Source organism: Condylura cristata, unplaced genomic scaffold, assembly GCF_000260355.1.
Source record: "Condylura cristata isolate star-nosed mole 26May11 unplaced genomic scaffold, ConCri1.0 scaffold00031, whole genome shotgun sequence".
NCBI classification, from domain to species: domain Eukaryota; kingdom Metazoa; phylum Chordata; class Mammalia; order Eulipotyphla; family Talpidae; genus Condylura; species Condylura cristata.
Window position 1 is genome coordinate 14,770,191 of NW_004567132.1, and position 18,574 is coordinate 14,788,764.

General features: G+C 33.6%; 1 protein-coding gene across 4 annotated transcripts in view; it reads left to right on the forward strand.

Annotated features, from left to right (window-relative positions):
* ZNF638 (zinc finger protein 638) overlaps positions 1 to 18,574 on the forward strand; it is a 71,635-nt gene that overhangs the window by 17,623 nt on the left and 35,438 nt on the right. For all 4 annotated transcript variants that reach the window (XM_012731547.1, XM_012731543.1, XM_012731544.1 and 1 more), the window contains exons 3-8: positions 4,168 to 4,229; positions 9,426 to 9,464; positions 10,228 to 10,520; positions 12,262 to 12,536; positions 13,855 to 14,001; positions 14,884 to 15,006. In XM_012731547.1, the coding sequence (XP_012587001.1) occupies positions 4,168 to 4,229; positions 9,426 to 9,464; positions 10,228 to 10,520; positions 12,262 to 12,536; positions 13,855 to 14,001; positions 14,884 to 15,006 (939 nt within the window). The remainder of the gene's footprint in view (positions 1 to 4,167; positions 4,230 to 9,425; positions 9,465 to 10,227; positions 10,521 to 12,261; positions 12,537 to 13,854; positions 14,002 to 14,883; positions 15,007 to 18,574) is intronic.

The window sequence follows — 18,574 nt, forward strand, 5'->3', positions numbered from 1 at the left end:
AAATTAATTCTGATTGCACCATCAACACTTAGTTGTAATAAGTAGCCTTGGCCTAAGCACTGAGTTGAGTGTTAGATTTTTTGTGTTCTTGTGACTGGGCATACCATGTGGTTGTCCATTTATTTTGAACATTTGATTAGTTACCTCAGAATTTATGCAAAAATAAATATATATAAACTGTGTACTTACAAGACAATGCTGCATAAATCACCTTTATCTAAATAAGAGAATCTGTGGGTAAAATAATATAAAAGTTGAAATAAAATATTTTGTTTTGCATATTTTTGAGAGAGAGTATTTGTAGCCTTGCACATAGCTACCTATATTGGACTAAAGACAGTTAATGTTGACATAACTATTTTCTGATGCTATCTGTAGTAGGATTTTTAGTATTTTGTGGGAAGGAACTTCCTAAAATAATATGTATCAACATTCAGTCAAGATGAATCATTTTGGGACCAGCTGTGTGGGCTTAGAATGTAAAATGATAGCCATTTAGAGGGAAAAATAAAGGAAACTTAGCTGCTTGCATTGTTAATATACTTAGAAGTATTTTACAGAGCTGCAAGTATGTAGAATATGCTCTTTAATTGTAATAAAGGGTGAATTTAAGTAGGAATTTTCAAACATTTTAAAACTCCTGTTTCTTCTACTTAATGTGATTTCAAGATTTATAAGTGTTCAAGAAGGAAATGTCCCTCCCATGGGAACAAGCTTTGATTCAAGGCCATAGTATTGCTTGTATAGGCTTAAAAATCTATAGGTATTAATGCTTTTGTTTTTTCCTAACACTCCCACCCTTTTATTGTCATTTCTTTTACCCACTCTACCACATTTTAGCCAACAAGAATCTGTTATCTTAGAATTGATGGCTTTATCTTAAGGTTGCATTCTAGCAAAGGAAAGTCTCATATCCAGATTTGCTGAGTTCTAAAGAATTTACAGTTGTCATGCCTGATCAAAGAGGGTAGCAAAGTCTTGAAATATTTCAGAATAATTCATGTAGCATATAATTCATGTAACTATAATCTGTTTTACGTAGGTCTGGCCCAAGTACTGAATTGAATTGTTATACTCTGTATTCTTGTGACTGAGCATACCACATACTTTTTCATTTGGAACTTTAAGTTAGTCATGATGAATCTAAGAAAAGTGTCTTAAATAATTGAAAGTTTTAATTTTTATGCTGTAGAGTAGAAATTTATTCATTAGGTATTTACTGATTGCCAATATTGACTATATTGGGCTTTGGAGTGAAATGGACAAATAGATAAAATTTAGATGTTGATTTTAAGCAGTTTACACATAATAGTTAAAGAGATAATGAATACCTGATGATTTTTTTTTAATTAGAGGAAACATGGTTTGTTGATTGCATTTAACTTGTTTGTGGGAAAGGTATTTAATGTTTCTATCTTGATTTCAAACTTTATTAGTTTAGACCAATACTATCAATTTACCAACACGATTGAATTTAGCAGTGTGTGATTTAAAAAAATTGTAAATATACTCTGACATTAAAAGACTTCAGTAGTTTAGTTAGGTATGATTGAGTGAGTGATAGTGACTGTCGATCTATTTGGACTAAAATGGAGTGGGAGTACTTACTGGACTAAATTGAAGATGTGAAGATGTATTGAAGTGTATTGAATGGTGAGGAGATTTTAGATACACTTAAGGGAGGGGGTCTGACATCTAGAAGGCAGCAACAACTTGCAGGGAGGCAAAATCCCTGAGCAAAGACTACATCATGTTGAGGTGGGAGGTGATGTGAGCATATTAAAAATAAGTATGAAGGACTTTGAGAAACAAAGCTACGAAGTTCACACTTGAGATAAGAGGCACTAGTAAGTTAATTAAGTTTCTTGATAAATGTGAAGTGATATATTCAAGGGTATTTATAAGAAAAATCGGGTTGTGTACAGTGAATAGGAATGGGAAGTTGGTATATTAAGGCACCTAATTTGAGACTTGTCAAATTTAACTATCCTGATGGTTAGTCTGAGTTAATATGATTACAAATTAGTGAGAAAAATAAATCATTTAGTGATCATTCAAATTCAGAAATTGTCATTTCAAACAGAGAAACTCTTTTAACAGTTAGAACAGCAGAATACACCTAACTAATGAATTCTTGACTCACACGACCAAATGATAAGGATTTGTGAACCTGGACTGAGACCATACAACCTCTCTTGTTTCTGTGATATTCTCTTACTGCTTTGAAAGTTTGCACACATATGTGACATTATCATGTAGTCAATAAATGTAAATTACTAGGTGTTATTTTTTCTTGCTAAGAAATACCCTACATGTACCTGCTTCTGAATCTTTAAAAAAACAAGTCTTTCAAAAAGGCAACAATAGAATGAAAGTGTTTCTTTTCTAATATTAGGAGGAGCTATCCCTGGTTTCAGAGTCAGTCAGAGGCCTTTCTGACTGAAATAATTCAGAAATAATTGAGAAAGTACTGACTGACATAAAACATTTTTGAGGTAGTCGGAAGATGGAGGGTGTGCTCTGTTTGTGGGTAGGTATTTTCACACATCGATTCTGGGCTCATTTGAGGCTGTAGTTCTTGCATTTGCTTGATAGGTGATTATCACTTTTTTCCTGGAGAGGCAGACTACTGATTTTAGGACTTCATCTAAACTAGATACTTTTACTAGAGAGTCTAGAATTTGTAGTGGTATAGGTTTACAAGTCAAGTGGACCTGTTAAAAGATAATAGTATGTGCATTTATGTGAGAGTGTGCTCAAAACTGGAGAAAATGCCTTAACTAGGGCAGCCATGAGAACTGATAGTTGATACATAAAATACTTGTTCAGTCTAATGATACTTAGTTTTTCAAGAACAACTGGGGTTCCGGATTGAGGGGTAAAATCTGGGTGTTTCAATGATGACAACTTATTAAAAATAAATTTTCATGCCCAATCCACTATCTGCCAGTGTGTCTCTTTCATATAAACAATGTTCAATTAATGTCAAAAACATGATTTTTGCAGTAACTGGGGCTCTTAAATTGCTAGTCTCTCCTAACTTTTTATTTGTATCACTGAACAGGATGTACAGACATTTCTTTATTGCAATCTACAATCACTTTCCTGTCTTAATGAAATAGTTTATTTAGGATTTGTCATAATTTGTTTCCCAGTCTTGCAGGTAGCATGTACTTAATTTCAGATAGTTCTTGACAAGGCAAAATTTAAAAATTAGTGTTTAACTGTGATTTTAATTATGGATTCGTACAGTTCCTCATTAGCTATAACAAATTGAAATGTTTTTGAAATGAAATGACAATTTTTTCAAGGAAAGTTTTGAAATACAGAGCTGTTGAGTAAAGTTTTCTTTCTATTGAAATGCTGGACTGACAATAAAACAGAAATATATCTGATGCTTTTAACTGTTTTCCTTGGGGGACTGTATCCTTGAAAATTGTATTGCCTTTTTTGTTGTTATCAGATGTATCTTCCAGGAGCTATTTATGGGTTATAAAATGTGACTAGGGCAGATTTGTTAATGAAGTAATGTATAAGAAAGCATTTTGTTCATTGTAAATGTAAGGGATATTGTATTATTGAAATGGTGTTACTTTCCCTTAAATTTTGAAAATAAATTAGATTTGACCAGCAGCAGTTTTTCACAATTTTTGCTTATTTTTTTTGCCAATAATACCATGAGTACCTCGTTTGAGTGGCACTATCCTAAGAGGTAGTCAATAATCCTGGTAGTTTGGGTTTTAGAGGTGTAAGTCATTGGGACCTTTTATTTGGAGATGCTATATCAGAAACCATTTTATTTGTAGTGTTTTTATGTTTAAGGTGGGTTATTTCTGATCCTGGCTTTTGTTTTCTTTAAATTCATGTATATATTTGACTTCAAAAATGAGTGTCCATGGATATGGTTTTTTTAGTTTTGTTAGTACTCATTATTTTAAAATGAATCGGTGAGGTATGGTATTTAGTACATTTGTTTAGAAGCTTTGTGAGTAAGCTTGTTGGAGGTCTGTTATTTTTGTTTGTGAAAATTTTATGGAGTGCTAAATGCTAATTATCACTGCATTTGCTTAATTTTTTAAAACAAAGGTATGCTGTGTCATTTTTTAAAACTTTGTTAGTCACCATGAAGAGTATTCTAATTTTGGTACTTTTCTCCTTTTACAATAGGATTGGATTCAGCATCAAAACACATCCACTCATATTGAGAGCTGTCGACAGTTACGTCAACAGTAAGAACAATATTTTCTTTTTTTATAGATGGCAGATTTACAAGATAGTTGTTTAGGTATGGGTATTTTTAAATAATCTTCAGTGAAGAGGAATATTTTTAGGATATCATTGTCTATTTGAAATACTAATTTATCAATACATATTTAATCTTTTCCCAAAAGAAGAAAATTAAATGTCACCTGTTCTTTTGATTCCTTCCTAATTTAATTCTAGCAATATTATTTATTCCTTGCTCACTTGCCTTCTTTTGAATGGTTTACCTATTTAGAATAGACTTTGTTTCCTTCTCTTACCACCTACCTCCCAGTAATTAAAGATTTCTCAAGGATAAATAACTAAAAGCCAATGCAGACCAAATGGCAGTGTTTAATTTCAGGAGGCAGCTCTGGCTTAGAATGTATTTTCAGAATCAGTCGTAAGTAGGAGCTAAACTAAGTAGATGTGTTGGTTCCTCAGTATTGATTCTTCAGTTCTTCCATCTCTCCTTTAAGAAATGGACCCTATGAAGGTGAAAAGTATGATTTTTAATAACTATTCTCATATTTCTTAGGTAATATAAAGTTAAGTTGTTTCCCCTTGAGTATCGTTAAACTGACTGATGCAGTTTGGTGACTAGTTCCTGGTGGCTAGAATGATAGAATATATACTTGGGCAAAGAGATTTGTGGCAGTTGTTTTGTTTAGGTTTTATTCTTTATGAAAACATATTTTTTGAGATTAGCCAGTATTCTTTTGTCATAAGTAATAAACATAACTCAAAGTAACTGTAAAGTAAGGGAATTTATTTAATCTCATTTAACTGGAGGGCATAAGGTGTGGTTCTGGTATCTAAATTGAATACTGAAACAAATATATATATATATATTTTGGGGGGCGGGGGCTGTTTTCTGCTTTGGTCTTATGGCATCCCAGGCGTACTTCCTCTATGAAGCAGAATGACCCACAGTTCTGAACCTGTTCTGGATTTGGTATTTTCAGGAGCTTGTTTTGTTTAAGTGCGCCTCGTCTTCATAACTCCTGCAGATATTCTTGGTTTGTTTTCATTTATTTGGGTTAGTTGTCCATCTCTGAACCAATTATAATGGCTCTGGGAGTAGGGTAGTTTGTCTACATTGGTGTTATGTGTCTGTGCCTGCAATTAAGGGTGATAAAACAGTTGTACCTGAAACACATAGATTGAGAAATAGAGGTTGGAATCACTTACCTATATAGATACTGTGGAGACAAGTGTTATATGTAGGTAATTTATTATCGGCATTCAGATAGACCTTATGGCTACTGTAAATGGAAAATCTCTCCTAAACTACAATATTTTTCCACAGGTAATCAGTTGGATATATAATTTTCATAAAGGGAAGGTTTTAGGTAGGAGTGAGTTACTTGCTGTAGGTAGTCATTGATACAAAGAGATTTCTTAGCTACATGCACGGCTATTGATTATTAGACCAAATGACATGTATGCTATTAAAGGTAAACCTTTTTTTTCCCCTCTTTGTACATGTTGATAGGACCATGATTTCAATGCCTACTACTTCTTTACTCTCTCTCTACCCTATCTTTTGACCTCTTTTCAGGTTGTGTGTTATTGAAGAACACCTTCATGGCATGCTCTCCATTACCAAGAAAAAAATAAAAATTAGATTGATTAGGGTGTTTGGGATTCTTTTGTGGCAGAATGTATGCTGTGCTTTGTTTTAGTTTTTAAGTTGCATGGTATTCCATTGTATTGCTATACTCTGATATTTACTTAAGTAATCATTCTTTTCCATAAGTCACTTCCCTCTTTGTCTTTATTGGGTCTTTTTAGATTCTGACACCAGTGTAATTGGTTCACTAGAGAAAAGATACAGTGTCTGAGAGTTTTAGTATTAAAAATAATAAATAATAATAGCTATTTGATTATTGTGTGCTGGGCATTATTTAAGTGCTTTACATAATTTACTTAATCTTCAAAGCAATCCTGTGAAATATGTATAATGATTATTCATGATTTTACCAGTAAGGAAACTGAGGCATTGAAAACTTACTTTTTGGTATACAGCAAATAATTGGCAAAACTAGTCTGTCTAGCTCATGTGTATAACTCCCTAATTTCCTCCCTCAACATTTTATGTTAAAAAATTTCTAAGGTATAAAAAGTTGAAGAATTAGTATTTATATATTATTTATCTTTATTCACTATTGTTATCATTTGCCACATTATTTTATCTTTATATACATATATATCTGAACTATTTGAAAATAAAATATAGACATTATGATCCTCACTCAACATCTATCGCCTAAAGAGTAGGGACATTTTTCTACAATGGTAAATACTATAACTACAGTATAAGATGCTCATGAAGATTAAAAATTTTGTGCCTTTTGTATAGACCAAGTTCAAAATTTCCCACTTGTTTCCAAAATAATCTTTTTTCTCCAAATGCCATTTATAACTCTGTTACCCATATTTACCCCTCCCACACCCAATTTACGGTTCAAATCAAGACTCATGCACTGCAGTTTCTTTTACTGTAAAACAATACCTTCCTTAATTTTAAGGAATGGAGAGTTGAGGTCTGAAGGATTTTTCATGATGTTGACTTCTTTTGAAAAGTCCGGGAAAGTTATCTAATAGAGTGACCCATATTCTGTATTACTTTGTTTCTCATTAAATTCAGGCTAAACAATTTGTCACTTAAACTCTAAAGTGATATATTACTACTATCAGGGACAGGTAATGTCAACTACTTGGATCCTCATCCTTAGACATTTTTTTATATTGCCTACTATAAGGAAGGTCATACTTTTGAAACCCACTTTAAACTGTTGAGGCTGTATACATGTGGTCCACATTCTACTTGCAGAATAGTATATACATGCTTTATCTTACTGCTCTGGCAGCAGAGACAAGAACATGTATTCTAGTCTTCAAACTAGACTAGGTCTGTAAAGACCTAAAACATTAACAACTCTTAAATAATAGTCCTCAGAGCTTTTGTGAATCCATAAACTGAAAGCTTTGAAGTTAAAACTTCTGTATATTAGTAGCCAACTATATTTCCAGCATTGTGCATTTGAGAAAGCTAAGGCTTATGCATATTAGGTAAATGACATTAAGATACAAGACCATTGGGAAAGCAACACATCTACTTATATCCAACTTTGATTCTGAAGATTTTATTTTTAAATACTATACCAAAAAAAAAAATAGAAATTGATCTTCTTAGATGGTGCAGTGTAACATTTTGAAAATGTGAAAGTAGGTGACACAATGTATGCCTGTGTCTGCAGTCTTTGATGATAGGTGATGAAATATTGAATTCTTCATAGTTGGTTACTTTATAGTTACATAGTTAGAAGATGCTCTGGGCATTTTATCTGCTTTCAAAGCAGGAAGAAAGGGCCATAAGCTTTTTCAGAAGTGTGCCAGTGGTTTTGCACATGTCTCATTTGTTAGAATTTATCACTGGCTATCTTCTAATAAGACTAGGGAAGCAAATATCTATTTTTCTTGTTATAATAGAGATAGACAAGGGAAAAGGAAATTGAGAAAATTGCAGTTGAATTAACCCGTTATGTCTTTCGATACAAATAGCAACAACAACAAAACACATTACCTTTACTAAGGTATTGACCTATCTTTATTTTCCTGCCATTTTCTTACATGGATCACCTTTTTTTCTTTAATTCTTGAATATTTGGAATTTATTGATTTAATTTATTTACTATTTCCAACTAACTTTTAAAATTCTGATTCTCTAGAAAAGTGAGAGGACTCACCAGAGACAGAGCGGGGAGCAGAACAGTCAGATTGACAAAGTACACTGCTGAGGGGAGCAGTGGGTGGGTCAGGCGAGGTCTGCTGAGCCATGTGGATCACCTCCAGGGCGGAGATGGAACTCAAGCTAAAGTGGCTTTAGCTTCTTAGTGCTGTGCTTTAACCCACTGTACCACCAAGGAGGGCCCTCCTTAAGTTTTTATGTTACTATTCCTCCTATTTTTTTCAGTGATTTCCTCTTAATTTCTTTCATTGATTCATTTTTGTTTGCTTTATTCAAAGTGTCAGTGTACGTAAGAGTCATTCCTTAACTCTTTTTTTCTACAAACTCAATTCTGTTAGTCTGACTGGCACTTAGAGGCTCTGCATGCCTAATTTCTAGATATATCAGTTCCCATCCTTTCCCCTAATTCCAGATAACTTTATCCACTTGTTCTGAGAACATTTATGTGATCTCCTTGCTTCAGAAATGTCTGGTAATTCTCCATTTTATTTATGTGCACCGTGCTTTATCTAATTATAGATATTTGTCCCTGTTACCTTCCCAAGTTTTTCTCCCTAATAATTTGTTATGATTCCTTTTGTGGTGCATCTAGATTACTTCCTGTAATATATCATATGACTTCCTTTAATCTAATGTGATATATGCCAATTAATGGCTTTTATTAGAACTACCTGAAGAGCAGCCTTTTGGGTGATTTCTCTCTGGACTTCTTTCACTATATGTGTGTCACTTTGCAGACCACTTGGTACAATGTAAGGGCACTGTTCAACATAGTATTCTGGAGAATGGTGTTCCTATAGTTCTGCAAAGTGGGTGAATTGTCTTTCCTCTTAAAACTACTACCTAAGCGTTTATCTTATACTTTCTGTATAATACATCTTATGTGCACAGTTTGTCTTATATAAATAAATTTTAAGGCTTTTATATGGAATGCATTGGTATTAACTGAATTGCCTATTAGCATATAATATCTTTGTTGTTGAATTCTATATTCAATATTTTGCATCCAAGAAAATTTCTACATTTTAATATACTTTTTTTTTTTAAAGATTTATTTACTTATTCGTATAGAACTGGGGTACAGGCCAGAGATGTGGAGGGTGAGAGGATCCACCAGAGACAGAGTAGGGAGCAGAACAGGCAGATTGACGAAGTACACTGCTGAGGGGAGCAGCGGGCGGGTCAGGAGAAGTCTGCCGCGCCATGTGGATCTCCTCCAGGGCAAGCGTGGATCGAACTCATGCGGAAGTGGCTTAAGCTTCTTTGTGCTGTGTTTTAACTCACTGCGCTACCAGGGAGGGCCCTTAGTATACTTTTAAGTCATTATATATATTTAAGTTTTGAGCAAACCTTTTCCCTCCAAAGCAAAATTAATTAATCCACAGAATCTTATTTAATGGTTCATTAATATCATTTATTCTCAACATAGGTATCCTGATTGGAATCCTGAGATCCTCCCATCAAGAAGGTAGTTAGTTTTTTTTATGATATTATTGAACTGTACTTTCAAAATAAACAACTACTTAAAAAAGGTATTGTTTTGAATTGAACCCTGTGTTCACCATTTTTACTTTCAGACAACCAGGCAAATCCAACAACAACCTCTATGAATCTTTCTTTAACTACCCCCCTTAAATGTAGTAACTCACCTCTCTGTACTACTATTTTGTGTCTTTTCTGAAAATTCCTTATGCTTTTATTATTTGATGTTTGTGAGATAGGTAGTAAATGCCCAGAATATTAGGAATGATGCTTTGCATCCTTTGTTGGGGTGGAGGATGGGTCCCTTCACTGCATGTATGCTTTTGTGTATGTGTGGTTTTGTGTGTGTGTGTGTGTACACATACACATATATAAGAAAACAGCAGACAGAAAAATATTTGTAGATAACAAAATCTTTCAGTGAAAACTTGTAAAACATTGGTTTTTGTAAGTCATTTCTAAATTCTTTAGATAACAATACTTTGAAAATATAATTGTGAAACAGAAAAATCCAATAAGTTGATAATATTCTTTTGTAAATTAGTAGACAGAGAAAATTTATTGAAGTAGATTATCTATCCTGATTGTTTCTTATTTATCTACAAGACTGAATTGCATCATAACAAAATAGGCTTTAAGTAAATGTATGGCATCAGAGTTTGGTATTATAGATAGTCTGTTTTTGAGAAGGTCATGTAATTTAACTTTACATGGAAGTGCTGAATGTGGATGTATTTTGTACCTTGTAGAAATGAAGGCAATAGGAAAGAAAATGAAACTCCAAGAAGACGTTCTCATTCCCCCAGTCCTAGACCTTCCAGGAGATCAAGCTCAAGTCACAGATTGCATCGATCTCGAAGCCCAATGCGTTATATATATAGACCAAGAAGTCGAAGCCCTAGAATTTGCCATCGTTTCATTTCTAGATACAGATCTAGATCCCGTTCACCATATCGAATGAGAAATTTGTATAGAGGTAGTCCAAAATGCTACCGATCAGTTAGCCCTGAAAGAACGTTACGGAAACCTGTGCGATCATCAGGTATACTTATGGTCATGAATAAGTCTACTTATTTTAACTAAATATTTTTTAGGGTATTTTTGTTGAAATATTTTTAGGGTATTTGAAATATTTTTCAAATTTCTTTAAAGATTTATTTATGCATAAAAGAGCTGGAGTATAGTTCAGAAGTGTGGGGTGGGGAGAGGAGAAGCTTCACCAGGGACAAAATGGGTAACAGAACAGGCAGATCTACTGAAATACACTGTTGAGGGGAGCAGCAAACAAGGCAGGAGAGGTCTGCTGTGCCATATGGGTCAGTTCCCTGGCTGGGGAGCAAACTTGTGCTGCAGTGGCCGCTGATAGATAGCTTCATAGTGCTGAGACTTAATCCCTTGTGCCATCAGAGAGGCCCTATTTTGAAGTTTTTAAAGAAATGAAATAGTCTATTTGATCACATTTTAGAACTGCTCTGGGAAATCTGACCCTTGTTCCAACCTCATGTATTTTTCTTCCCCTTACTTTGAGGGAGTACTCATACAACATCATGAAATGTGATGTCAAATTTTAAAACCAAGTATGGTTAAGCACAGTGCTTTGCCTTCATAACTGATAATAGATATGATCTTCAGGGAACGAATTTAAAATATTTTTGAAATTATTGTTTTTAACCTGTGCTTTAATACTGGTTTAGTGGCTTCTCCAGAAATTGTTTTTACACATACTATATATATTCTCTGATCTTTTCAGAGGTCTACAAGTTCTTTCCTTTTCCAACTATATTTCTTTTGGGCATTTGGGTTGTTTCCATGTCTTTCCAATTGTAAATAAAGCAGCATCCAACTATTATTTCTGTGAAGGTAGATTTTCTTTTTTATATTACAACCAAAATGCTTCCAGGCGATTAGATCAAGGGCAGAGAAGAGAATTCAGATATCCATTTTTAAATCTAATAGTAAAATGTTTGGAAAAATACACAGTACTGCTGTTCATAAAACTAATTTTCTTTTTGTTTTGGCAACTAAACTTTTTCATAAAATACAATCTATGTAAACATAGGTTTGTTAAGTAAATTAATACATATACTTTAAGATTCTGTTTTTATTTCCTGTGTGGTAAATGTTGATAAATTTAACACAAAGAAGCTCTTTTGATCCCTCAATTTTTTTTTTAAGATTTATTTATTTATTTATTTATGCATACAGAGCTGGGGTACCGGCCGGAAGTGCAGGGGCGGTGAGAGGATTCACCAGAGACAGAGTGGGGAACAGAACAGGCAGATTTACTGAAATACACTGCTAAGGGAAGCAATGGGTGGGTCAGGAGAGGTCTGCCATGCCATGTGGATCACCTCTGGGGCCGGGGATCGAATTCATGCTGCAGTGGCTTTAGCTTCTCAGTGCTGTGCTTTAACCTGCCACGCCACCAGGGTGGGCCCTGATCCCTCAATTTTTAAGAACGTAAAAGGATACTGAAACCATAGGTTTGGGGACCACTGGTGTAAGAGAACTTTACTGAATTTGATGTAAAAGTTTTTAGAGTGAAGAACTAAAGATAGGTGTGTGTGTGTACGTGTGTGTGTGTGTACGTACAGATGCTATTTGAACTAAAAATAAGTTGTGCGTGCATGTGTGTGTGTACACGTACAGATGCTGTTTGCCCAGAAAATGGTTCTGTGGTGAGTATTTTGCAATTGAGGAATTTTTATTTTTGTTAATGATATGAGATCATTGTTAACTTAAATTCTTTTCATTTGAAGTTGTGTTTATATCCTTTTTACTAGATAGAAAAAAAGCTTTAGAAGATGTAATACAACGATCTGGGCATGGGTCAGAATCCAATAAACAGAAGCATATTGAAGCAGTTGATAAAGGAAACTTAGTAGCACTAAAGCCTAAAACTGGTAGTGGATCAAAAACATCAGTTAAATCAACAACCTCTACCAAGAATGATACAAATTTAGGACATTCTACACGTTACAAATCTAAGAATGTTGAAGACGACACGTTACCAGAATCTAAACAGGTTTCTGATAAAACTGTTTCTCTCCAGCGTAAGGTCAGTAATTCTCTGTTTATTGGTGTATGTCTATGCATATGTTTGTTGTTGTCACAAAGAGAAAACTGAGTTGTCTGAATCTTTTCGTTTTCTTTTTTTAAAATATTTGAGTAGTGACTTGTTAAATTATGTTGATAATGGAATATTTTATTGGTTTTTCCTATGGATATTTTAAACATACAGTAACTGACAATTGTGAAGGGCTGTCATATTGATGTATCAAAAGTGAGAACATTTTGATGGCTTAGTGTTTTTGAATATCTGATCATAGATTGTTATGAATTGGGGAAGTGAGCGAAATCACCAGCACCAGCATTACTAGTGATCTTTTCTAATAAACTTTTGAGTGTGTCTACTGAGAATTGGTCATTTTCAATTTGTTTTATACTTTTGGGAGTATAGTTCAGAAGTAAAATACTCTGTTGTGTAATAATCTACTTTCTAGGTAGAATTGTGTTTTTTCTGGGTACTGATATATTTGGTTTATATGATGTAAATTTCTTGTTATAATGCTAGGTATTTTTTTATTGCATATATCAAATTACTACTATAGTAAAGAAATGCATAAAACATACTCAGAATGTCAGTAATATGCTAGATCATCAAATGCGTAGTGTGTTGTAATACTAATAAGGTTTCAAGTGTTAAGGTATATTATATAAATACTTTGAACAATGCCAGATTCTTGCCCTACAAGGATTATATTTAGAAGTATAAACCTAAAATAATCAAGCTGTAATTGTAGAATTTTGAATCATACTGGGAAGAAATGTTGTACTGGGAAAATTTTAGATGGAATGAATCTGTATCCTTCTTTTGTTTTTTAAAATTTCTAAGTGGTGATAGTGAAAAGCTTTAAGTTTCTTAAGTCAATTTTTCACATAGATGGGAAATTTTTTATTAGTGCATTTGAATTTTATTACATCTGTATCTTGTAAAATATTAACACCTAGCTAGGTAGCATACTCCATTAGAACAAATTGAACACTGATGTAATTTGGCTTTACCTAATCATGGATTGTGCAGATTAATAGGAAAAATAAGATTAAATACTCCTTAATAGATTTTATAGATTCTTTTTATTATAAGATACTTCTAGTCAGAAAAGAATATCTGTATTGGTTACCTATGAACACAACAATTGTTGGATTTGAATGGTAAATATAAAGTGTATTTCTCTTAATTGTGCTAAAATAACGTAGAAAAGAGTACCTGATGGGGTAAGATTAATGATAGAAGAAATTATATTAGAAAGTACTTATATTGTACATTGTGGTTTAATTTTGGTTTGTTTTAAATTGTCTCTTTTCAAAAACAGCTTCGGAAAGATCAGTCTTTGCATTATAGTTCAGTTGTTCTTATATCTGAATTACCAGAGGATGGCTGTACTGAAGAAGAGATTAGAAAACTGTTTCAACCATCTGGAAAAATTAAAGATGTCCTTATTGTTCCATATAGAAAGGAGGTGAGTCATCCAGTCTATATTAAAAATGCATAGAATGCTGCTGCTTTAAAATCTGTTGTGGGTCTTTTAGCTGTTTTTGCTACATAGAGAGTTGTCAGTGGAGAATTATATAAATGTTTAGACTTGAATGAACAGCTTCCCTAGAAGCCTCTGTTTTACATTCTTTATAGCAGGGGTTGGTATGCTTTCTCTGCAAAGCACCAGATAGTATTTTAGGCTTTGCTGCCATAGGATTTCAGTAATTCAACTCTGTCATTATAAAACAAAAGCAACCATAGATAATATGTAAATGAATGAGTATGGCTATCTCCTGTTTTACAAAAGCAGGTGGTAATTTGTAGGTTGTCAGCCACTGCTTTAGCACAATAAAGTTATACTAGAATAAATGATTTCATTTGTATAGTGACTTGTTTTTTTGACATGTGGATTATATTAGAGGTTACTAAAACTATCAACAACTTTTGACTAAGCAGAACTTTAAATTGTGAGATAGGACTAGGGTAGATAGTTGTCTGTGTTTTTCTTCTTTGCAAACATACTTGAAAATGTTGGAGTGGGAGGAGGAGGGGCGGCGGAAAAGAAGATGTCATAGTTGGAGCATCTAGACCAGGTCCTGTCTTCTCTGTCCATCAAATCCTCCCATTCACTTTCTTACTGTCCATGAGCCTGCTATGGACTTACTATAGAAATTCTGTTGAGCAAAGTGTCCATTTGTGAAAACATTCTGAAGATCAAATTATACTTTAACAAAAACAAACAGAAAGCAGGAATAACAGCCAGGATTTAAGGAAATTTTAGTTTTATGTTCCACAAAGAAGTATTAAGTCAGGCAGAGAATTTTAAATTAGATTTTTACTAATAATGGACTACATTTCGTCTTAGGCTTACATAGAAATGGAATTTAAAGAGACAGTTACTGCAGTCATGAAGTACTTTGAAACAACACCTATTCTTATAAAAGGGAAAACTGTGAAAATATCTTTTCCAGGAAAGAAAAAAACACAGGTAAACTGGGTTTAAGTTTTAAGTCTTAAATGTAAATTTATGTTGATGTTGATGTTTAGTTTGATGTTTTAAAGCATAGTGTATATAGAAAAATGTATAAAATAAGAACGTTCAGGCACTTGATTGCAATGTATAAATTTAAGTATACTGAAATTAACAACTTCATTATATGTAAACATAAAGCATGAACAGTATTAAATATAGGGTAGTGGTGAACTAGGAAAAAATATTTAACAAAATTATCAAACATTTCTGAAACTTCTACTTAGGTCACAAACTAGAACATTGACATGTTGGAAGTCTTTTGCATATTTTGGAATCCTTATACTATCCTTTTGCCACAAAAGTAATCCCTAACTTGATTTCTAATATTCATAGTTAAGTTTTATCCACTTTGAACTTTATGTAAAACTTAATCTTCAAATACATTAATTTTGGGGGTCTCTTGCTTTCTTAAAAGTATTAGTGTTTATGTGTTTAGTCTTTCTACATCATTTTCTATGTTTTAGTTTATATATTAATATCTTTAGAATTACTTAAATACCCAATTTTTGGTGTGTATTATTTATTTGCAGAAGAATGCCAGCTTCATAGGTACTTTTGCACACATTTTTCAATTAAGAATTTGATGTGGACATCCAGCCACATTAGTACATACAGATTTTTCTCATTTTTTTACTTCTTCATGGTTTACTATGTTGTATTTTAGTTAATTATATTAGTAACTTGTGGTTTGATAACTAGACTATGTGTATTCTTTCACTTCTACAAAGTTGACTTTAGTAGTCTTCCCTTTTATATATATAGCTTTCATTATGGATTTATGGTAGTGTTTGTTAAGCCAGAAATGGAATTGCTGGCTTATAGGACTTACAGTAAGTGGTAATTCTAGATTGCCCACCAAATAAGTGGTTGTAATAATTCACAGTCTTGATAATTTATGTGAATATACTGCAGTCAATAGCATCTTATTTATTTTCCATTTAAAAATCTAATATATAAAAAGTGATATTTCATTTTAATTTGCATTTTCCTGATTACTATTAAAGTTCAGCATATTGTAGTTATGTTAACATTATTAACTATTTCTGTTACTAGTACTACTTTATTTTTTAAAGATTTACTTATTTATGCATGCAAAAACTGGGATACAGGCTAGAGGTGTGGAGGGTGAGAGGATTCACCAGAGACAGTGGGGAATAGAACAAGCATATCAGCTGAAACATACTGCTGAAGGAAGCAGCTAGAAAAACAGGAGAGGTTTGCTGGGTCACCTCCCTGGCCAGGGATGGAGCTTACACTTCAGTGGCTGCTGATAGCTTCATAGTTCTGCGCTTTAATACATTGTGCCACTTTAGTGGATAGTTTGTATTTTTTCCCCATTTTTCTATTGAGTTGTCTTTTTAAAACATTGGGCCAAAGTTATTGTTTATTCTAGAGACTTATTTTGTATTATTTATGAGATGAATTCTAGTTTATTGATTTTATGTATATATATATATATAAAGTTTCAGTGTTTCAATTTTTTTTTCTCCCATTGCCATTTTTCTTTCTTCTTCTTTTTTTAAAGTATGAAAACCTCAATCTATAATTTGTCGTATAGATTGTTTCCAATTTGGGCAACCATTTAGCCAATATTGTTTTCTTCCTTGTTGACCTGAAAAACTATCTTTGTTTAAATTATCTTAAATAGATAGATTTGTGCTAGGTTCTTCTATTGCATCAATCTGTTCTTGTGTCATTACTGTGAGGTTTCAATTATAATTTTGTAAAATTTGCCACTTTACTAGTAGAATTTTTTCCTTCTTAAATTTGTTTTGTTTTATCAAACACTGCTGTTTCAGATTCAGTGAAAGTTCTCTTAAAAATCTCATTGGGGTTTTATTTAAAATTTTTTTCCCACATTATGTTTGTTGAGATAAATTATCTGTTCACATTGTTGTATCTGTTTTGGGTGTTAAGGTTTAAGCCTCTACAAATGTAGATTTTCACACCCTGCCCACCAGTGCCCAGTATTCTTTCAATAGTGTTCCATTGGTCTCCACGCCTCCCCTACTCCCATTCTACTATCCTCCTCTCTGGTTATCTCAGTTTTGCATAAATTGTGAAAGAGTTTATTGTTGGTTTGATTTTCACTGATCCTTTAAGTTTTGTTTCTCTATTGACTCAGACCATCTGATATTTTTGTTTCTTCTTCTGACTTATTTTGCTTGGCATTATCTGCTCCACTTCCATCCATGTTGTTGGAAATGGCAAGAGTTCATCCTTCTTTACAGCTGAATAGTATTCCTGTGTGCACACACAACTTTTTTTCTGATTACTTCTTTATCCCAGGCACATAGTCTATTTCTATAACTTAGCTGTTGTAATTAGGGCTACAATGAATACGGGAGTACATATATTCTTTGCGTAGATACTTATGAGTGGAATTGCTGGGTCGTGGTAACTCCATTTTTAATCTTTTGAGAAACCCCCACATTCTATTCTGTAGAGGTTGGATCAGCCTACATTCCCAGCAGCAGTGTATAAGGGTTTCTTTTTCTCTACATGTACACTGACATTTGTTGTTTCTGGTCTTTTTTGATGTGGGACATTCTCAGAGGTGTGAGATGATATCTCATAGTGGTTTTGATTTGCATTTCCTTGAAAAGTGATGATGAGCACTTTTTTGTGCCTGTTAGCCAGTTATATGTCTTTGGAGAAGTATCAATTTAGTTCTTTTGCCCACTTTTTGTCTGGGTTGTCTTATTTTTGTTGAATCATATGAATTCTGTATATATTTCGGGTATCAGCCCTTTGTCAGATGTATTAATGTGCAAATACTTTCTCCCATTCAGAAGGAAGTCTTTTTTTTTTTTTTTAAGATTGATTTATTTTTGCATACAGAACTGGGGTACAGGCCAGAGGCTCAGGGGTGGTGAGAGGCTTCACCAGAGACAGAGCGGGGAGCAGAACAGGCAGATGGACAAAGTACACTGCTGAGGGGAGCAGCGGGCAGGTCAGGAGAGGTCTGTCACGCCATGTGGTCACCTCCGTGGCAGACGGGAATCGAACTCATGTGGAAGCGGCTTTAGGTTCTCAGTGCTGTGCTTTAACCCGCTGCGCCACCAGGGAGGGCCGAAGTCTTTTTGTTTTTAATGATTTTTTTTCCCTTTTCTTTTTTCTTTTTTTTTGCTGTGCAGAAGTTTTTTATTTTGATGTAATCCCGGTTGTTTCTACATGTATTTGCCTTTTTGCCATTTGAGAACCCCAAAGGCATTAATGAAACCAGTTTTGTGGAGTGTTTCACATATTTTCCTCAATGTACTTTTATAGTTTTTGGCCTAAATCCTTATCTTTAATCTATTTTGAATTTTTTATATGAGATGATGATCTAGTTTCATTCTTTTTCATGTGACTGTCCAGTTTTCCCAATATGTTAAAGACTTTCTTTTCTCCATTGTAAACACTTTGACTCCTTTGTGGTAGATTAACTGCCCATGGAATTCTGTAATCTCTAGCTACATCAAGTTGGAAGCTTAAGGAAAAGCCAAGAGAGCATATTGTGGAAGGGAGGCCAGTACCACTG